At 37.3% G+C, this 23422-nt stretch overlaps 1 protein-coding gene across 9 annotated transcripts; it reads right to left on the bottom strand.

Moving 5' to 3' along the window:
• Positions 1–716: 716 nt before the first annotated feature.
• CRYZL1 (crystallin zeta like 1) lies at positions 717–23288 on the bottom strand. 9 transcript variants are annotated; one of them, XM_085297747.1, is made up of 14 exons: positions 23160–23288; positions 21697–21768; positions 18796–18873; positions 18186–18258; positions 17522–17566; positions 13156–13224; positions 11415–11548; positions 10516–10627; positions 6532–6555; positions 5242–5340; positions 4401–4522; positions 3827–3932; positions 2171–2216; positions 717–1489 (listed from the first exon to the last, which is right to left on the bottom strand). In XM_085297747.1, exons 2-14 carry the CDS (start codon positions 21760–21762, stop codon positions 1390–1392), a joined length of 1074 nt encoding a protein of 357 aa, XP_085153873.1. In that variant the 5' UTR covers positions 21763–21768; positions 23160–23288; the 3' UTR covers positions 717–1389. The 9 variants fall into 9 exon arrangements, with proteins under 9 accessions (XP_085153873.1, XP_085153879.1, XP_085153872.1 ...); XM_085297753.1 differs by lacking the exon at positions 23160–23288 and adding an exon at positions 22853–22903; XM_085297746.1 differs by lacking the exon at positions 23160–23288 and adding an exon at positions 22788–22840.
• Positions 23289–23422: the final 134 nt, after the last annotated feature.

Below are 23422 nucleotides of genomic sequence, written 5' to 3'. Positions count from 1 at the left end.
CAGGCTCAGGGCATCGCCCGCGTGGGCAGAGGCACACGCGAGAAGGGCTACCTATCACAGAAATACTTCACTGTTGTGGCTTTTTCCTTTTCTCCCGTCGTTTTAAACCGTGTTTCTCTACCCTTTCTTCCTCTGATCTACTTTTTGTGCAAACATTAAGTTAAAATTAACAACATCAGGAAAGAAAAAATAAGCAGGCTCCTGTACATCAAAATAAGAAGTTTCATGTGTGTGTGTGTGTGTGGGTGTGTGTGTAGGTATAAAGTAATAAACGCACTACTTATTCTCAAAGTGCATTATAGTAACAGTAAAATATGATTTCTTCTGATTGTTATAAACCTTGCACCATTTATTAAGAACCTACTTCAAGCCCAGTGATTGAAAGAAAATACATACTGTGGTTATAGATACTCCATTTTAGCTCAAATGTATGGATTTGTTTCTAACCTGCTCACTGGCTCAAAGGGCCCCGCAGAAGTAACAATGAATAACACAGGTCCAACCTGCTGGAAAACAGCATTTTCTTTCCTCGTACTGATTTTCAGGTGGTGCGTGGTAAGAGCAGGATGCTGGATAGACAGAGTTGAGCTATGCTAGGTACTGGACAGGTTAAAAGAGGGGAGGTAAAAAGCACACAGAATACAAAGGTCTAACTGGAAAGAGACCACACACATCACAGTAACAAATTATATAAAGTGCATCAAACATGATAAAAGTCAGGTGTCATTCAGGGTTTATTCATGACTGTCCTAATGAAGATATATTTAAAAGGCATGATTGCATCAACTTATGGACTATAGATACTAAGTCAGGTTTACCACATCTCCTTGCTAAAAGGAAGAGGAGGAAAAAAAATAAATCAGTGATGGAGGGGAAACCCCTTAATGTCAGTGCCATATCCTTCCCTTCCAGCATCCTTGCTGTCTATGATGGCTTTGTCACCCTGTTTCTCAATTAACAAAAACAATTAAAAACAACAACAACAACAAAAAAGCAGAATAAAGACTTTGTAGTATACTAAAGGCTCAGCCTCAAAGAGTGAGTAGAGGCAGCTACCTGTCAGGGGGATAGAGAAGGAAGAACTAATAAGCAACACCAAATTATTTTTCCTTTAATTTCTTTTTGTGGATGATCAGCGACTGAGGTTGCCTTAAGATACTACCGGTATTTGTCATGGGGCCAGGGACACACAAGATTGTGTCAAGACTGTCTCCTTAGAAGTTGCTGATGGAAACACCGAAGTCTCAGAAGCTTCACAGACCCTTTGTGCAGATGTACGAAAGATTTAAAAGTTCTGTAAACAGAGTTATTTGAAAGTGTACAGTAATTTACTTTTCAAACACATTGTTTCTTCATCTTCCACAGGCTTAGAAATCAGGAAATTGTGTGTCAGAACTGGATGACTTGTCTTTTTCTTGCTTGATTCTTCTGAACCATTTCCATAGAAACTTTGGCTTCATACAATGGGATTGGTTCATCCAGCTGAGGCCTAAAACAGAACAATGCCAGAAATGTCTTGTGGGCATGCTCAGATCAATAAGAACATTCCAGGACTACTGCTACAGACTTTACTTCTACTATGTCAACTTTACTCCTTAAACAGAATGAAAGTTTTATAGCTTTGCTTGGATCCACAGAAGCAAGGAAGAGCCATAAAGCAAACAGGAAACAGAAGTTCAATTAAAGAGATCCTTCTTGGGGGGGGAGGGGGGAGGGAAGGCTTTTGCTCAGCAGGAATATTGTTATTGTGCGTGGAGAATAAGCACCTTCCATTTCCCCTTCATCATGACASTCTTTACATCTAGTGAAGCAGCCACTCTTTACAGAGAAAGATTAGGCAGCCCTATCTTTTTGTACAGCCAACATCATTTCCCACATACACAGCTGAGCAGCTAAATATATGCTCTCCCTCCTGATCAAGTAAAGRATGTGCTGCCTATTAAATGCTGACTTAGTATACGACCACAGAGAAAACAGGAATTTTATTGAAATCTGGAGTTTTAACCAAATTTCTTTGGGCTTAGCCTGCTGTACTGCCAACAGAAATAGACCATAAACCATTTCATATAAACTWCTCAAGACTTTTGCACTGCAAATTGATATTGGGATGCTGCAATACTAGCAAGAGCTCCTTGCTGCTAATGCTGAATAATAAAAACATGCATCTCACCTGAAAATGTTACTTGATAATTTTTCCATTATATCTTCTAAGATGCGTATCTAAGAGGACTGTCAAGGTAACAACATATGTACAGACTACTGATCTTTCTACAAAGAAGTGTTTGGGCAAGAGCCCTGTACTCATACAAGACCAGCAAGGTTAGGGCAAAAATGAAAGTTAAGGTTAATCCCAATCTTTGTATTGGATTTACACACTTATTTATAGATCACAAATACCCATTCCTGGAATAATATGYGAAAAATGTAAACCAGAACATTTAAACAAAAATAAGGCAGACAAAGGATTAAGGCTGACAAATGCAACCTGTAATAAGTACAACTGTAACTAATCAGAAGGGTAATTACATTTTTCCTGGAGAGTGAAGATGACAGATTTTGGTGTAAGTTAATTATCCCCATCATCCATGCAGACATCTGAGGTAAAAATCAAAATAAGGCTGGGAAAAGAGCAGAGTTCATAAGTTACTGGAGCAATGACATGTACTTTTTAAATAAACCTTTGAGTCGAYTTGCTCATTTCATGTAGCATTCGTGTCAAAGCAGTACACAAGGTTTTACTTAGTCTGTATATGAAACTCTGAAAAACAATATACCTCCCTTCATTGTCTGAGAATTTGATTAACAATTGAAATTCATATCATTAAGAGATCACCGTGTGATTTTTTCAGATGTTATTAATGCCTTTAGCTCAAAAATTTCACAGAAGACAGATCAAAAAAGTAGATTTTTCTTTCAACTTTTTACCTGCCTRTGATAAAATGTTGTTGCTGTGATTATAAAGATACCATAAGAAGCAACAGAAGGAATCTGTTTAGTCAGTTTACTTTGTATGTGGATAGCTACTAAGTAGTCAAATACAAAATACAAAAACAAGTATAAAAGTGTGATAATTTGTATCTCATAGATACCTTCTTAATATACCTGACCTTAATCTACTTTACAATTCAGTGGAGGAAGGGAGGACTTCCCTGCAGTGTAGCCAGTCTTTTCACAAATACAATGACTTAATCCACATCTGCTTCTGTAATTCTGCTAAACTGCAAAAGTGATTCAGCAGATCACGATCTGCACTGCAGTACAAAACAGGGAGCATCCTTAAAGCCATAAATGTAGACAATCCTTCCATTACGTGAAGTGATCCACTGAAAATCGTCACGCTAGTTAAGAAGTTCAGAGTACAGCTGTTTAAGACCAAACGTAGATAATGCATGAGTCATTCCTCTTCCCACACATGTATCACCTTTGCTCAATAAAGGAGCTGCAAATAAAGAAAAGCTTACAAAACCAAAATATTTTAATGCAAGCCATTTAATTGTAGAAGATTCATAGATGCATAGATGCTGTATCTACTGCTCTAAAAAATAAAGAAAAAATAATTCTGAAGTGTTATATGCATCATAAAAACCTGTAGGACTAAATCGTCAGTTGATCAGTTCAATCTTGAACCAAAACACTATTTCTTCATAAGTTATTTTTCACCATTACTTTCAATACAGTATTTTAAAAACACATGTAGAAGGAATAGAGACTAGCTTAAAACAAGAAACTATGTTATAGTATGGTTGCACTGTATTCTTACATTGGTTTCTGTTATATTTCCACCCACTTGAATTACTCATTAGTATGCAAAATGACCAAAGGATATAAAGATACTTCCCTTGCTGTATATTTGACAAGTTCCATACCTCATCATTCAGAAAAGAGACTGTGGCTCCTTTAAGAAACAGGGAATGGCTATCTGGAGGATCCAGCTTAAACAAAATGAAGATTATTTTCACAAAAATTAAAGCTAGACAGTTATTTTATACTTACTGTTAAAAAAAAAAAAGGGTTAAAAAACCCAACTCCTTGCTCATTCTCAAAAGTTTCAAGCTTGTAGTATTTAGTTTAAAATGGTATTTTTATGTCAAGACAAACAGTTTAATATTCTGAGCTTAAGTAGATCCTTTAGAATTCATCAGTAGAGTCAAGCTATTAAAATAGCTTTCTATCCAACTGCTTCCTGTACAAGACAGTCCCAAAATTGTAGCAAAGGAAAATAAAAGCATTTATTAATACTGTTAGGGGATGAATGCTTCCCATGTCCTGGATGTGAAAGTTTTAAGTGAAAAAATGATGTTATTTAACAGTGGAGACCATTCAGCCATGAGAGTCCCACATACACTTCCACATACATATACATTGTGGTACAAACTAACTTGCTGACACATTATCCTTACCTGAAGATTTTTTTCTGTAGTTATCCAGTGTCCCCCAACACCCAGAAGTGTAATGATATCATGCTTATGAGGCAGCAACTGTGCTTTTAATGTTGATTCATCTTCATTGCTATATAATCTCACTGAAGAGGAGAACAAATTCACTTGAGCTCAGAAAAAAATATAATTACTGTTTGGAATGAAATGTCTATCTTTTCCTGTATTGAAAATTACAAGTCTTGGGATTCTCTACAGTCCTGTTTCAAGATACAGGAATGAGTCTGAAAAATATGCATTCAAATAAAAATAAAGATGGCTCTCTAGAGCAGCACTATAATTAAAGTTATGCATGTCTCATGAAAACACCTTGAAAAGCAGAGCATTTAGGAGGTTTAATGTTTTCCTTTTAATACACATTTTCACTGGAACTAAGAAGTTCTTCAATTATTCAGCTAAACTTTAGACTTGTCAACTACTGCAAGTTTTTTTTAAAATACAGGTTCTACGTTGACAGTACTGGCTACCTATGCTCTAATTTTTATATTAAATAAGGCAACATAAACAACGTCACAAAACTACTCTTTAGATGACTTTTTCCAGTTTTAAATAGAGGAAAATTTCATGTAAATTTGAAAGATGACTGTAGATGTAGAAGTAGATGCTTCCACTAGAGGGCGATATAATCAAAAATGCTTAAGGAGTTCTCTTGAGCAAAAGTTTACATAAGTTTACATGAGAACAAGGAATCTACATGTAATCTTTTGTGGTGGTGTAATTGTCACTYACAATACTTGGCAATTAAAACCAAACCAAAAAGTTACTTAATGCTACTCAGAAGACCAAGTTTTCAGCAGTTACATACCTCCAGCATCTAGAACAATATCCACCCCTAGGCCACCTGTTTCTTCCAAGCAGCTTTCTGCCACATCGATTTTTCCATTTGACACATCAATCACTCGAGCTACACAGAGCAATGTTTGGTGAATTACAATAAAAGTGTAGAGTTTAGATTCAGAGCAGAAGAGTTTCTTGTTTTTGAAAGCATCATGAGCAACTTTGCAGCTAAGCTAAAGCTAAGCTAAAGAACTATCCAATATTTTTAACTTTCCAATACAATGCAAGATCAACACCAAAAATATGTATTAGCTTAATTCAGAAGTAAAACTCACAATATAAACTCACAGATACACAGAACAGAGAGGATAATGTATTCTATTGTAAGAAATAAAAATCCTCTTGAAAGTTCATTCTTTGCTATCTTCCCCCCTCCCCCTGCCCCAGAAGCCTCTCCAAAAGCATAAGATCTGGAATGATTTAGCCATGTTATTGAAGCAATATAGACTGGCCTTAAGGTAAGAAAGTGCCTTATTTTCATGTCTAAAGCTTCCTGATTATCTGCCAGAAGATTAACCATAGCAGTAATGCTTTGGAGAAGCTTTCTAAACACAGTTTTCTTCCCTTACTCTCCACAAATCACTACCACTTTCTGCCAATTCCTTGCAGAGCCCTTCTCTTGCTTCCACATCACAGGAGGAAACAAATCTGCTTCTTCCTCACATGGAGCCCTATCTCTGAATACAAGTCAGCTAAGAACACTTAAGACAAAAGATTTTAGAATTGTGCAAGTTAGTTAAGCATGTAAAAAATAAATAAATTTTAGTCTCTAATGAGCCACTGACTTGACATTTCTAATTCCAGCAAGCCTTTTCATCTTGCAATTCTTATATTTAAAATAATTTTTAGTAACTGCTTGTTATCTCACAGCATAGATTACTATATAATTTTTGCACAATGTTTAACGTCTAAATGGCTCTCAGTGGTAGTAAGTAAATATTTAGATACAAGTTTTTACATCTCAATTTTTCTGAGCCAAAAAAGAAAWCAGTAATATATTTTCTTCTCCTACATCTATGATACCATTTTTATAGATGACTATAAAGCTAAACCAAAGCATCACGAGTAGCTTAAGCAGACAAGTAGCAGCTAAGGGTTTCAGTTTTGTTTTTAAATTATGAGGTAGAACAAACATTCAGAAACTGAACAGCCAAAAGACTTCTCACTTGAAAATGATAATTGAAATAATGGCAAATAATTTTGGAGGCATGTTTCCAAAATATAATGAATTGAACTTAAATCTGCAAAGTATACTYACCTACTAAAGGCTGCCGCATACCTTCTTCAATTTAAGCACAGGAGAGGGGAAAGGGAAGGGAGAGAACAGAAAATAACAAGACACTGGTCATCTGAAGAATAAGAATACTAAGAAAAACTCAAAAGTTATTGTTTTTTCCTCATCAAATCACAGAACAGTTGAGATTGAAAGGGACCTTTTGGTGAYCATCTAGTGCAACCATCCCTGCTCAAAGYAGGGTCAGCTACAGTAGGCTACTCAGGGTCATGTTAATAATATGAGAGTCACATGCATTCATGTGACTATATGCAAATAAGAACCAGTAACTTTGTTTTCCTATTAGTTTCTTCAGGTCAGAAGTTAAGATTACTTTTCTCAACGAGGCAATTTGCAGAAATTACATTTATACCATGTCAAATACACTTTCACTTCTTGAGAATAATTTTGACTTAATAGCCTCAAAAATGACTATTCAAATGAAAGGCAATGTTTAATCAGTTTGACTATTTCCTTATATCTGTTTAGTCAAAACTTAAAATTTTGCTATTCAAGACAACTTAGTATTTAAAAGATTCTGTTCAGATTTCAAAATTTTGTTCAATTTCCTTCCCAGCAAAATGCTCTAACAATTTCTCTCCGTTGTGAAAATGGCTAAGAAGCAATTAATACTATCAACTGTGTAATTTTCTTCGTAATTTACGTAAAATTTCTCATGAAACATTTGTAAATTAGTTCAGTTCCTCCTTCTGTGACTTGCACAAGTTCTGCCTGTCAGAAGAATGTTAGCCCAGAAAATAGGCTTCAGTTTCTCTTTTAGTATGAGTAAGCAGCAGAAGTATCAGTATTTACCCRGCTTGCTACATCAGTTTACCTTTACCCAGCAACTTTTATTACAGAGCTTGAGAACGGCCACACAAGATCTGCTGCTTAGTTTATTGAATAGGCTCAAGAGACCCATAAACCACAAATGAGTTCTTACTCAGAATGTGTCCATTGAAATCTTGATATCGGATTAATTTAAAAACAAACAAATAAAGCAAACAAAAAGCATAACCTATATGGCATTTTTCCTCTGTTCTTTAATAGGAATGCATCACATYTGTACTTATTTCATATTCTGCCTCCAGTCTGCAATATGAACATTAGCATTTCTAAACTGATTATAATCCCCTCCTCCATATTGCTATTATAGTCACTCCAGAGATTACCAAAGGCATTTGTGAAGACTCTTGCTGTTAGTCTAAATATGAATCCTTAAACATTAACAGAAACTTGTACTTCAGCCATTGGATTCATATCGTTACTAAAAAAAACAAACWGGATTTCTTTTGCTCCTACACTCAAACTCTATCTTTTGAATACTGTAGTCAGGTTACATTCTTATTTGAAATGAAGTTGGAATTAGTATTTTTTCCTCAATATTTGTTTCACAAATATTTATAAGACTTCTAAACTCCTATTGATGTAAACCAAACACTTACTTGAGTAATAGATACAACAGCCTTTTTACTGCAGAAATGGTTATTTCAGCCATTTTATGAAGCAGTTGCTTATGCTATATACTATTAACACAAGCTACTGCTCAGTGACAACTGACAGATTCATACTTAAAAACAATACAAAAAGCTCTCTAAACAAACCCCAACTGAAAAAAACTCCACCCAGAGATGTTAAAAGCAAGCCAACTTGGATGTATCTAGCAATACTTGGTTTGCTTAGATTACTTTTATGTTAACATTCATAAAATCTAAAACCATCAGTATAAAATTAAATATACCAAACAACTGAAAGTCACTCATACATAACAAGACTAGGATAATAAAATAAGTTACCTTTACAATTAGTTTTCCATATGTAAAGTCCTTTAAAGTTATCATATCATTAGCAAAATATACCCATAAAATATTACAATGCAAAATTTTAGAAGGCCTTTTCTATTTACTTTTTATCCTGTAACAGCTGGCATCAGAAACCCCTAAGCATCAACTCCATCCACAAAAATGTTTTATATTGTGATATCTGTACTACCTATTATTACAGCAAAAACAAAAACAAAAACAAACAAACAAAAAAAAMMCAAAGCCCCTGAAAACAGATCTCTGAAGAAAATAATAGGGAAAAAAATAGCTCCTCTTGGCAAGTTGCAAAAAGAGAGGCAATATAAAAATCTAGGCATAAGTCTGTGGGGTCTTGGAAGAAACAGCTACATTCCCAACACAAAACTTTGCAATTCCCTGTTGAAGATTATTAAGGTCAGAAAGCAAAAATGTCTTTCTCCCTCCTATTGTGTAATAACCTCTGCAAAGCACTCTGCTTCCTGCTGCATTATCAGCACTCCAAAATGACTAGTGGAAGAGCTAAATGCTCACTTGGTAGGCTGGAAGTGAATCACTCCCCAACACTGCAGATGTGTGTGAACGTGCAGCCCCAGAATGCACATTCACACTATGTTGTCTCTGTGCTTCCACTGCCAGTTCTGCTCTTGGGAGCCAGAAAGGAATTAAAATTGACAAGAACTCCGTTCTCTCAGCATCTAAAGAGCAGCTCTCTGGCTTATTTCATCCCTCTGCTAGTTTACTATTCTTGAGCCAGCAGGGAGAACACAAGGACAATACTATGTGCACCTGCATATCAGCAATGCTCGTTGTYAGTGAGTCAGCCAGACTAAGAGATGAGATTTAAAAACTGCTGTAATTCTCCATTTGGAAAGTCAAGATTGAAAAACAATACTACTAGGCAAAACAAAGGAGAAAGGAGACAGTTAGGGACAGTTAATCCTGAGGTTATCTTTTCAATCAGATTGTACTTTAACTTACACATGTTTCAACTGATGCAATTGTAATAGATGCAGACAGGATAACTGACTACCCAACACTTCTGTCCTCAGGGGCATTCTCGCAACAGCCACAGTTACTGTAACATATACTTCTTTGAATGACAGCAAGAACCACACATGAAGAATACTTCAACTAGGTGATTATACTTTCTGTAGCAGACCTTGCAATTTGAGGAGGAAGAAGCATCAGCTACTGATACAACAAAGATCAGAGACTGCCGTGACTATGGACTTAGCAATAGCCTCCTTCATTTAAGGAAAATCTCTTTATTAAAGAAGCTTCCTATTTCCCTGTACTCTAAAGCATCAAAACTAGAAAAATAAGTTTGATAGGAAAAGATGGTAATAGCTTTTCCAGAGTCTTCTCCCACATTCCAAACAATACCATTATTTTGAGAGAAAAAAACCCAAAAACTTAAACATCATGAAGTTGAAGCTAAAGTTATAGATGAATGCATATAAGGAGCCTAATGCAAAACTCATTCAGAATATAGAAAAAGTCATCGAGCAGCTACCTACAGTAAAACAAACATTGTTTTACAGTTATGACAGTGCCTGAAGCTGTGTTGTCACACAGCTTGATAAAATACCATTAGAGAAAGCCTAGTAAATACTGTATCTCAAGTACATGATTACATCCCAAAATGCTGATTTAGCTAGGTAGATTACTCAGTTGGTTAGCATGTGGTGCTGCTAATRCCACGGTCATGGGTTCAATCCCGGTATGGGGCTATGCTGAGGGTTGGACTAGATGATCTCCAGAGGTCCCTTCCAACCTTACCATTCTATGATTACATGCTGTGATAGTGGTAATTTAGTAATGCTTTCTTTTTGCTCACAAGCAACATTTTATTTGAAAGTGAAAAGATTGCTCGAGTAGTTAGGCCAAAAGCCAGCATTAAAGCACTATTTTGCTAAAAGAGAAGTGCTACAAGACCGTCACAATTTAAATTAAGAATAAAATGACATTAAACACAAAACATAGCTTAAATACCTAATGAATGGAATGTGTATCTACAGAATAAACATTTACATTGTTTAATTAGACTATTTGTAAATCTGTATTTTAGATTTCAGCTGAAGTAAGACTCTAACCTAGAGGGGAAAACAAAAACAAAACCCAAGAAACTCTCCTTTGGCAAACTTTCACAATTAAGAATAACACTCACCCACAGGAGGTCTAAGCCTCTCCAGGTACTGCTTATCTTCAAGACTCTGTGCAGTAGAGATTACTTTAGCTCCTCTATGCTGTGCTAACTGAATAGCTATTGTACCAAATGGCTGCAGGAAAAAAGAAAAAAAATAGAACAGTTCATCTACAGCAGCAATGTGATACAGTTGAAAAAGATTATATTGCAAAGGGAGGTCAGGAGAAGTCAGGGAGTATCCAGAAATAAACTTAGTCCTTTCATAAAATACATCAGAACCAAGTATTTAAGTATTCAGGGATCTGCTTCTGTTCCAACTGAAGCCAAAGAAAGTCTTCATTGACTGGGAAGTTCTGATCTAACTTTCAGGAGATTAACTAGTTCTTTTATTCAACAATATAGCTCAGACTCTACTCCAAGTAATGCAAGTACTGTAACAGTAGTTGTAATTTCTAGCTGTGGGCCTACTTGACTGTTAAAGATGAAACGCTACCAGTCTCATTTACATAACTAATCTTTACTGTCACAAATTTAATATCTTTATTAGCATTAAAGATTTCAGGAATTCAAATGAAATTATTTCTACCTGAGAGAAGTTAAAAAGCAGTGGAGGGAAAGAGAAGAAAAAAATTAAGGTACTTTTTCTCTGGTTGTACCTGAGAGCTTAGCATAAAACAGCAAAAAGAACTACCTCTTTACTACCCACACAACATATAAAGGACAGTATTCTTGGCTCACTATCTTGCATGGAAGGCCCTTCCTACTAGCTCATTAAGTTAAGAGCAATACAGGAATAGAATGCCAGGCTTGATAAGCTCAGTATGTCATAACAAATCCAGTATTTCTGGTGATAAGATCATTGTTTATGGCAGAGGTAATCTGTTCCAAAATAGTGGTGTTATTGCACAGTTGTTACCTACACTTGCTCCATCCATTACAAGTACAGATTTTCCAGGCGAGACTTGGGAAAGGTAGTGTAAGGCTGTATACGCTCGGACACCATCACGAACAGTCCCTGCTGCTTCAACCCAACAAACTTTTTCTGGTTTACGAACTATTTCAGGAAAAAAAAAAACAAAAGAACAGGTGGGGTTAAAAAAAGAGGACCGAGTCCCTAACATTTCACTAAAAATAGTTTTTAGATTTTAATCAATGTCTAAAACATGAAAGATCGTAAGAATCAAGTCAGCTACAAGTATCATTATGATCCACTTCACAAAGGCAGTGGCTAACAGCAATAATGAATTATTATAAATTATAAAATTATATGTGTGTATACATACATAAAGAATATATAATACATCAAATTATAAAACACAGCAGCTAGACTGAGTCAAAAATGGAGAAAGGCACTGGCTATTCTGAAAAYAGATTGCTTCTGCAGCACTCCTGTGAGCTAACTCAAATACAAACAGGGAAGGAAAGAAAAAAAAGAAAAAAGACACCCTATTTCTAYCATAACCTTCTAATAGAAGGGATCTAAGGAGGCCACCTCTCCTCTTCATAATGAGGATTCTGACACTGAGGCTAGACAACACGAGATCCAACTCGTGAATTTGTAATTCTCTCTCTACAGGTCAAAAACATTGCCCTTCGTAAGCCATGGAAATAAATAGCTTCTGGAGGTTTTTCCAGAAAGAAAAGTCAATAAACTATTACTTGTCATCTGTTTTCTGCTGTCTCTACCTCCAAGACTGCTAAGAGTTTTCCCATTCTATCCCAGGCTTAAAAGCCTCAGGAGATAAGATTCCTAGTACTTTAGTAACTTTTTTTTTTTTTTTTAAATGTGGACAATTTACATGACTTAGAGGACAGCTTAATACTGAGCTAGAAAACCATCACAGCCCAGCTGAAAGTCTGAGATAGAACTAAATGAGTAAGCCCTATCCTCCTGAGGCATTAGAAAAGACAGCAGAAGTTTGGTCTGCTCCTTTAAACATAAGGATTGACAATCTGGACTGAATCAAGAGAGCTATACAACAACATAAGTGATCACTTGGGATCATTTATTAGTGTACTGCAAAAGAATTAGGATTCTCATCACTTTGTGTGCCATTACATGCTACTTAGCACAAAGTAAACTAAACTATTCAAGGGGAAAAAAAGTAAGAACTGTCTTCTGCCTCTGTATATAATTAGAAGGCAGTAGAGTCTCCTAGCTTTTGTTTTCCAGGTCATTGTTCCCTGAAAATTGCTTTCTCCAGCTCCTAGTCTGCTGGTTTTATTCCAATTGTTAGTCTGGTCAGAAATGATTATGGTTCTGAATTGGGTCAAAATGGGGGAGGGGAAGGAGGAGGAGGAGAAACAACCCCACCAACTATCTTCTAAAACATTTAATTCTGTAACAGATGAGGTGATACAGTAGAATGAGAAAATGAAGCAACAAAAAGGGAAGTTAGAAGGAAATAAAATAAAAGAGTCAGCTTTTTTRTTTAGGGAAAATATTAACCCATTAAGTGATAACACCAAAGAAAAAAGTTTTTGAGAGTATACAATATTGAAAGCTTCTGTGAATAGGTGGAGTACACAGAAAGTTTGAATGCTACTACAGAACCCAAGTTTGTTTGAAAGTCCTAGTTAATTGCTGCCTATTAGAAAAGCCAAATTGAACTATAAAGATACAATATTTGTGAATATTACCAAAATACATAGACTACGCACCCAAATAATGCTCATGAACTAGAATAACTTCACAAAGACCAGACTCTTCAGAATCCAGGGGCAAAATTCCTGAAGGAAAAACAAACAAACAAACAAACTTTAAGTCTCTAATTCCAAAGCAGCATATATTGTAACTAAAACAAGACAGATGCTTCCAATTAAACTGTTAGTCCCACTTTGTCCGTGGTTCAGTTGCTTTCATCAGGCTTATGACAGGTCAATTCTTCAGGGCAAAAGCCTGTAATCTGTTCCTGCAGTGCATGAGATGGTGCCACAGGTGATCCAAACAGTGTTTTAGAGGTAGGGCAGTAAAAAAGGGGGACAATACTACCTGCATTTCTGCTTAATCTTTGTCAGATCATGTTTGAACTCATTTCACAGTGATCTCTGATGAGTGCTCCTCTTCCTGCTATGGAGCAAGGCTAGCAAGGAAGAAAACTGAGCTCTCATATTGCAGATGGCCACAAACCAAGCCAACAATGCAGATACGGGACACCAGGATGGAAGACAAGAGGTAAGTGTTGTTGAAAAGGGTAACAAAAAAAGGAGCAGAAAGATGGAAAGAAAGAACAAGCAAGAATAAGTAAGCGTAGGTTTATAAAAACTGGAATAAAGGGAAATTAAAGAAAAAGCACAGAAAACAAAACAAACAGAATAGAGAGGAGAAAAAAATCCAACCTGACCAGTGCTTTTTTTTTTTTTTTTTCCCTTTACTGACCAAACAATGAGATTCATGGAGAGTAGATTCTATCCTCTGACTAGGCTTTGAATATATGTAAGACCCAGTAGAAACAAATAAAACACAGGAAGGTGGAAGTAGTGAAAGGGTGTTTTAAAGGCAGGTGGAGAGGGGGAGAGAAAAGGTTCAAGGGGTACACTTTCCTGGATAAAAACTGTAATATTTGTTTCCTTTGCCCACTCAAAATTTATAGCCTATTAGGCAAGAACAGGGGCTTTGGCTTAATAACCTCAGCAAGTTTGGCTACCACTTCTGCCAGTCCTTCAAAACTCCCATTCAACAAGGTTTTCCTACAGTGCTCATATGTATCTGCAACTTACTCAAGGGTTTATTTACATAATCTAGAAAAGCTATCTACAGTAGTTACTGTGTAATTGGGAGATAATGTAGAGGAAAAGAATCTCTGAACAGAACACTTTCTTATCACTTCTGACTTCCTTAATTAAGTCATCTTCTTTATTAAACAACATACAAACATATGAAAGAAGAAATTTGATTTACAAATATAAATCCTCTAAAGCATTATTCAARTTGATGATTAATACAATATCATATTTCAAATACGAAGAAAGACTCAAATATCCTTAAACTAAAATAGCCTTGACATCTAAAAGTTTGCATTTAACATTATACTCTAGAAAATAGCAAAACACAATGAATCATACAAGATGACATTTCCTTTTCTTGACAAAGAGATGCAGAAGTTCAGGTGCAAGTCATACCGTCTTATAACACTAAAGACTTTAGTATGTTACAGTCTCCCAGGAGCCATTAGACATTGCTGTCAACTCGCATTGATTTCAGTCTCTGAAAACATTCAGAAAAATATGATCCCTATATACGAGGGAAGGAACTAAGGACATAGAGCATCTTAAAGAATTGCACCCCTAAGTCAGTATACCTCATAACGTCACCAGAAGCTCCCACATTAAGTGCAGAGCTTTATTCATGCTATACCTACCATGCATTTCATACAAAAGATTTTTCACTTTATTTGTGAAAAATACTCCACATAACATAAGGTTTTCCTTCACTGATTATTTGTTCAGTAACCACACATGTGCAAGAACCAACACCCAAGCTGGCTAAAAGTCATAAAACCTAAGCAGGTAAATTGTATATTTAAGTTCATGTCTCCAAGTATTTATGGCAAATTTAGCTAAGTATTATTCCCTGCCTTTATTTTAGTGAGAAACACAGCATAACTGATTGCTAAGAGATTTGGAAAGCAACAAATAAAACTGACTGTAGCTTTGAAAGGAAATCAAGAATATCTCTTTCTTTAAGAGATTTTTGGCTAGCCTGACATTTTTCAACTACGCTTTTCTTAGCTAAAGAAAAGATTACTCATAAGAGAATACATTTTACAGACAAAGAAAAATAGCCATCTGAACAACATCCTCCTTAAAGAAGGATCATAAAAATGCTGAAAGTGAAAAAAGGAGTTCTTCATGTAATTTTAGGTGCAGATTAGAGATTAAAAAAATCCAGTAGTTCCAGAAACTGCAGTATTGTTTTTAACATGAATAAGAGTAGATTTATAAATAATAATTCTATTTCCAAATTATTACTRTTCAGCTCAGTATAGGGTAAGGGGTATATAGGAGGACTATACTCTTTGACAGAAGGGTAAGCTTTTTTGTGCAATTCAAGTGGAAGTATTTCTGACAATAATATTAAACTGTCCCACAATGCATAACTAAGCACATGAACAACCAAGCCCTTTGGCAATAGCTACTTTATTTTAGATCTGCCATTTGTTAACTAAGTATGAACACACAGCAACTTAGAAGTGTATTTGTTAGGAAAGATTTACTGAAGAGAAAAATATACAGAGAATATTTCACTCTTGTCTTCCATCTTTGGAGTATCAATATCAGCTTTGTGAGAATGAACAGCTGTTTTGAAAGGGAATGCTAAGAGGTTTAGGAATTTAAAAAGGAGAACTTGAGTTTTCTTCCCTTTAGAGCTAAAAATATTTAATGCCTTTGTATTTCTCTTGCCCAGTTTTCCCTAAGTGTAATTCTGATTCTTCTGCGCTTGGATTTGCAAACATTCAATACAGAATAATAAAAACCCATACAACAGAAGTCTCAAAGACAAAAGGAATCTGCTTCTTTCACCATCCAGATCCCAGCTCCATGACGGATTCCACTCCTTTAATTTCAGATTTAGACTGAAGTAGCTCAGTTGATTCAGACTGATTTAATCAATATTTGAATCAACAATGGAATCAAGCCCTAATTCTCCCCCAAATCTCAAGTCTCCAACASTCACTTAGAATGTCATTTAGCTTTTCCAGGTCTATTAGTAGATTTTCAGATTTTTTCCCTTAGCTACTTACTGAAGCTGTGTTCCTTAAGCTATAGGAGAAGGTGATTGAATATTTTCAAGTATTTGTAATTTCAACAGATGCAGCCTATCTCAGATAGATATGAAAGATATTTAAATAAATGAGCAAAAGCATTCACAATCATACAAATTCTATCTTGAAGGTATTCATGTGCTATCTGCAAAATCTAAGAACTCCTGAACTGTTCTACTTTATCAGACTAAGTGATTTTTTACACTCTGTAAAATGGAATACTAATTCCAAACTGTAAGGATTACACTTTGTACAGTGAATCAATAACCATACATCCTATTCCATTGAATTTGGAGCTAATAATATAAAAAGCTACCAAAGATCTTCCCGAAACAGAAAAACACAGAACACTTTGCACATGGTTTAGACTTGGAAATCTGTTTTGAACAATAAAAAATAAGTAAACAAATAAAAGACCCCAAATCAGTGATTACTACCTGCCCTTCTGAGATAGCCTCATAGTAGGATCACAAATCATGAAGAAAGGTTCTCTGTGGTTAGAACTGAGGGGTGGGAGAGAAGGTCCACTTTCATAAGTGGGTTAAAAAAAATCTACATGTAATAAATGTTTCATTCTAAAGTGCAATAACAATGAAGATTCTACTTAAAGAGCAACTTGAATCAGTGTTTCTTTTTAAATGTGTCCTGTATTTAGCAAAATGCCTGAGTATGTGCACTGCTTTCAGCTATTCAAAATCCACTGAAAGTGATGAAGCTACTTGCATGTTTAAGTTGCTACTATTTCTTCACTGAATTAGGAATTGACATGCCTTAGAATAAAGTGAACTGTCTTCTCTATATTTGAAGATACTCACCTGTAGAAGCTAACTGTATATTTTTAATCCCTCAAGACAACTGTAAATAAACCTGAACTTTGTTCATCCACAGAAAACACGAAAATCTGTATTAATTACATTACAGTGGTGCTACACATACAAGTTATTGTGTATTTATTCAAACATTGTGGTTAAAACATTCACTTTGCACAGCTAATTGTATGCTGGTGTATATTCTCAAGAATTCAGTGAATGTAATATGACAGATTACAATAGCCAGGCACCTGGCTCTTATATTCAAAAAATTCCTTAAGAGAACATTTTAAAAATAGAATTCTCATTTACAGGAGTTTATTCATGTGACACTAGCTGAAACTAAGAATATATGTCTAATTGTAGCTTCAGTAATAATTATAACCTGAGCCATTCACTATAAAAAATATTACTAATTATATGTGTTGATCAGACAAACAAGCGGTAACTTACCCACTACTTCATCATCTGGCTGAAAAAAGGACACTTTCCTTCCAACTTATGAAGGATGTATGCATATTAGGAAAGAAGGAATGAATATTTAAATATTTATAGGTGACAATGAACATGCATTTGAGTATACTCTGTATCACTAGCTTACAACTAAACACACCCTGCTATTAAAAAATGTATTTTTTCTATTAAACATTTATATACTGAAAACTGGTCTTTTGCTTATTTTGTCTATGTTATGTCTACAAACAGTATATGCTAGTACACAAATATGTGTTTGAAAGATTTAAGGTTTAAACAACATGTGTAAGGTAGATAYGCAAGTGAAAGATTGCCTGAATTCCTGAACATTATTTTGTCTTCACTATTCCAAGAAATATTTTACACAAATAAATGACAGGCTGTTATAACAGATAAGCAGGTAAGGCTTATTATATTTTATTTAGCTGCTGTGCATGGCCTTTTTACCCTGAGCAAATATGCAGGCATTACAGCTCAGTCCCTTTTCTACTTTTAACTTGAATATCATTACTGATGCTTCATCAGGAAAGCAAATACTAGCTCCTGCTATTAAAGTTATACCATACAAAGACAATTTACATGTCCTAGATTAGCAGACTTGAATTCTGCTCTTAACCCTCATAGGACAATTTTACTGACTTACCTTCCAGCACAATTCCAGAAATTTCTCGACCTACAGGTAAGAGTTCCTTCTCCAATTTCATTTCTGACAAAAGCTAAATGAAAATAGTGGTTATAACTTTCTTACCAAGGCTCAACTTTTGCATGTTTATCATCATCTTACAGCATTTGACACACGCATAAAATTGGGCCATTACCAAAATTTTATCTGGGGGGGGGGGGGTAGGAAATACACACACATTCCTCATTTAATGTTAGAGCCTTTGAAATGTTTTTCTATATTTAAATTTAGAAGCATACAAAACAAAAAATAAAACCAGAGGGAATCATCAACTGCCAAACCAAACTGKGACTAAAGTCAGCATGCAGAGTGATAAAAGGGTTTTTACTGTAGGAGAACTCAAAATRACAACTGATCTTTCTCTATAAATTAAGAACTAAATTACAGGTGCTGTGTATTTAAAGAGATATGCGGGAATACCATATCAATCTTGTGCCCTCCTTCTCAGCAGTAAGGCCATAGCCTCATATGGCATAAAGGGAATTGTGCCAATTACCAGCTAATGCCCTGGCTCAGAACCTTGAAAAGAAAATGTAAACAACTCTAGCTTTTATAAAAATTAAGCAAATACCTTTGTATCTATCCAGCTCAGTGCACAGGCTCTAACTTGTATTTTCACATCATTGTCTCCTGTAGGAGGGAGGTTTTCCTAGGACAAATTTACAAGGCATTCCGTTACACAACACAACATGAATAGGCTAATAGAATCCTCTACAGATCTTGAAAGTACTTTTCCAGAGAGTCTTTATTAAATTTTCTTGATTGTAGTACTCCAGCTACAAAACACTTTTCAATGAAAATGAAACCGCTTACACAATGGATTTACAACATATATTTTAAGTATATGCATATTACTTTTACAAACTGAGCACTAGACTTTCCTAAACCTCAAAAGATATTAGAAAGTTATTTTTCTGTTTTGTTTTTTTCTCCATTTAAATTTCACACCCTTATCTGAAGCAAGTTTAGACAGATGCTAAGGGTTAATTATGTACTAACAAATGGAAGGAGACAAGTTTATAATACAACAGGGGTGATGAAGAATTTTAAGAATGAACTCAGATAATCACATCAAAACAAGGTGAATATTCAAGTAGATAACACAAAAGAAATTGCACTGACAAGGATTGATGTTGAGTCCCATAAACGATGGGCACCTTATACACAATAAAGCTCTATTACTAAACATTTCCCCTTGCTATTCTGACTTTGGTTTTCAGCATCAATATATGACCTGATTTTAAGTAAYTAAGTAGCGCTACTTGAGAGCACTTAATCAGCCAAGCTGAGTTTTGGACTGCTCTCTCCACACAGCTTTTAAAGAGCTAATTCAGGTACTGGTGGCAAAATCATGTATTTCCATGTTACACTGTAGTCTGCATTCTTTTTTTTTTTTTCTTTTTCTTTTTCCCGTTTGATTAAAAGTGAAATTCCTCAAAGTCAGAAAGCTTTGTTTTTCCTTCTGAAGTTATGATAGGTACAATATCTTGCTAAGTGTTTAAGCTTTTATTTAAAACTTTTCCAACAAACAGCTGTTGCTTTTCTCCTAGGCTTAGCAACATGAAGAGTAACTTCTATCYGAGAAATACTGAGCTGAACCTTTTCCTACTCCAGCTGAATTAAACACATGCTGCTCCYTTAAAACTGCAAGGCTTTTTGCCAGTCAGACTGACCTCCTGCTCCTCCAACAAACCAAAGTAGGTTCTCTCCCTCTTTGTTCCACAAAACACTGTCAAGCCATTAGACTGTTGTAACTAGATGAATATTGCGTCTCTAGTTTAAAAAAAAAGAGGAAGCTATAATCTAAGGGTTTGATGTAAGAAACAATTTTATTTAGAAGTATGTTATATTTTGGAACTGTCCTTTAGGTATGCATAGTTCAATGAACCAAGTATGGCTACAATGCAAATAAAACTGTTTTCATAAAGATCTAGAATACATGTCTTAAAAACAGTAAGAGACAATCAAACTTTTGTGCTGTTAACTTGTTCCTGCCTTCATTATTTAAGTATATCAGTATTATTAATTGAGCATGTAATCCTACAAAGCAGATCTGTGATGGAAATTCTTCATCCAAGCTACTGACTTATCCATTCTCCCATCTATTAAAATCTCCTTAGCCAACAGGCTTTCCTCTTCCCCATTTTTTTCAATATTTATTTCTTGTTAAGATTAGGATTCCACAGAGCTGGTCATTATACAAACACCTGTAGAATCAGTTCCATGTCTGAAGAGCTCAAAATAGGCCAGTAGACAGACAAAGAATACATACAGGCTTGCAATTTCAAGATCTATGTAAGCTTATCTAAGACCATGCCAGAGCCTCTTGCTCACCTGTTGCCAGTAGCTACTCATCCCTATCCTCTCCTTTGGATTGAGGCTAGCAGTCATGGAGCCACCATGCAGATTAAACTAATTCATAAAAGAATTAGTAGTTTTCACCCGGATAAATAAGTTGATTTATCACATCTTATAACGGAACAATTGCTAAAACTATTACAGGGAAGAGGGTAAAAGCGTGCACTTGAGACAGGAACAAACTTTCTCAGCAGAAGCAGTTTCACAATCAATTTAAGTTGACCTAAGATTGCACCCTGAATATTCATCTTGGCTATATCATAATAAACCTTCTTACGTACCCTTTTTTTCAGGTAATTCATCCAGTATGTTTTATTACTGCACCTTTACAACCTGGAGATCCATACCAATATTACACCGTTTCATTTTGATGCACAGCTCATTGAGTTATATTATCTATATTAATATTTCATATATGTAACAAGTTCATTAAAAAAGTTTGYAACCACAAAACAATTTAAGCGTTTTACTTCTGTTCAGACACTCATACTGATGTGCACTTTTCAACATCCTTTTTTAGCCTTATGCCTCAGATGTGTGTGCACACTTGTCCAATTAGTGTTTACCTCAAACTGACAGAAGTTTTTTAGCACAATAGTTTTAACCAAATTTTACAGAACAGTAGTGGTAGTAGTACTATTGCTGTTCCTGTAAGTTTCAGAAAGATAGGTAGTTAAACAGAGAAGACTATCATTGCCTTTGAGAAAAAGGCTGCTCTGAGAGGTCAATTCTATAAAGCAAAGACCTTGAAAGAAGAAAGAAAAATATTAGGAACATTGCAAATATGGTAAAATTCAAGCAACATTTTACTTTGAGTGTCCAGAAAATCCAACCATACGATGCTAATCTGTATGAAACCAGTGTTCATTTGTTTTGTGAGCACAACTACTTTTTAAAATATGGATACCAAAATGACTGGCCTGGCCAAGTGCTGCATAATGACAGTAAAACATTTCTACTCTATCTTCATTTATCTGCCTGTATGTCCAAAGGTTATACAGGCTCCTTCTTCTAAGTTTTCAGAATAGTTAGGTGTTTTAATACCCTTGCAGCATTCAGTCACACTTCCTTCTTCCACAGAATGATTAATAGCTCTATTATGATTGGAACTCACTCTTTCCTGGAAGACAAATRTCATTTCCTCTCCAGGTGAATTCTGCTGACAATACAGGGCTTTCATATTGATCTGAAAAAAGAGCAAGCAAACTRACATATGCAACATCTGTAGAACAAACAAGTAACTAAAGCTTTARGGTACTTTTAAAGCTGAGTAGCAATTGTTTGCAAGCCACAGGATGGGAACATAGGGCCTAAGAATCATCCCAACACATTAGTTTTAGAGCAGATCAACAAGGAGAGCAAGATACAATGTTACCTGCAACAGGTTACTACATCCGTATTGACTATAAGACAGCAAAAATTAGGAACTGCTGAAGTACAGCAAAAGCCAATGATACACATGATTTATCAGTTAGTGATCCAGTGCAGACGAGAAATTTGCCACCCAGTCCAAAAGGCACACAGTTTGACTTGCTCAAAGTTAGTCTAAAGGACAATAAAACCAGTGCAGGTACACATGGAGCCTTACACATGACTGAACTAAGAATCACAGCCCAAGTTTTCTGTTCTCCCCCTGCACTTGTCTGGCATATATCGCCCTGAGCAAAAAGATTTTTTTTTTAATGCAAGAGCATTTCTTCAAGTTACAAGAATAAGGAAAGCACCGGGCAGACTGCAGGAAACAAGGCGGACATTAACAGCGCTTCGTGGCCCCYTCTCGTCACCGCCCAGGGGCCCTCGAGCCCGAAGGCACGGCTCCAAAGCCCCTCTCCTTTCGGAGAGGCACGGCAGCCCCGCGGCAGGGCGCAGCCCCGAGCCGGCTGCGCGCACCAGGGCGCCTGAGCGCGGCGGCGCCCGGCCCGCTTCCCGAGGCGGGGCGTGAGGGCAGCTGCGCCCGTTTCAGGGCGGCCCGCTCCTTTGGCTGCGGGAGGCCGCCGCGGCCTCGCCACCGCTATCAGCTTGGTGCAAGAGGCAGGCGCGGCGGGGGAGGAGAGCAGCCCTTCGCCGCCCCCCCCCGCCCGCCCGCGAAACCCCCGCCCGCGCCGAGGGTGAGGCGCGGAGGGAGCTCGCGCGGCGGCAACTCGAGGGGCTCCAAGCCCGCTTCCGCTCGAGGCGACGGGAAATACAAGAGCAACCGCCTCCGACCTCCTCCGCCCCGCGGCCCCAGCGAAGCGGCGCCCGCCGCCGCCCGCGCGGTTGCCATGACGAACCGTTACTTCCGCCGCGCTCCCACCGCCGTGCCCTGCGGCGAGCGCACGCCCCGCCCCCCGCGCCCAACCTGACTGCCGGGGAGGCCGGGCGCCGGCTCACGATTGGCTAAGGCGGCTGTCGCTCAGCGCAGGAGCGCGGGGCCGGATTGGCTGAGCGGCGAGCCCAGGTCGCGCAGCGGACTACGAGGCCCAGGAGGCTTTGCGGCGCCGACGGGACTACAGTGCCCGGGATGCAGCGCTCAGCACCTGCCTTACGTRACCGCCGAGGGCGGTGGCGGCGGCGGCTGCGACAGCGAGGTTAAATTACCTTGATGCAAATTACCCGAGGCCACACCCACTCGCGGCCCGGCCCCGCCCCGCCTCGCGCTGGAGCGGGCCGGGCTGATTCGCTTCACGGCCGTGCCCCGCCCCCGCAGGCGCCTCCTGCCCCTCTACGTCCCGCGGCCGATRRRGRRGRRGRRRARGAAGAGAGGCGGGGCGGAGCGGAGCGGAGCGGAGCGTTGATTGGCTGGAGGGAGCCGGGTGCCCGCGGCGCTTCAGGGCTCCGATTGGTGGCGGGCGCCTGCCGGT

Source organism: Rhea americana, unplaced genomic scaffold, assembly GCF_003343005.1.
Source record: "Rhea americana isolate MKP2758 unplaced genomic scaffold, rheAme1 scaffold_130, whole genome shotgun sequence".
Classification (NCBI taxonomy): domain Eukaryota; kingdom Metazoa; phylum Chordata; class Aves; order Rheiformes; family Rheidae; genus Rhea; species Rhea americana.
This window is presented reverse-complemented; position numbering and strand designations above follow the sequence as displayed.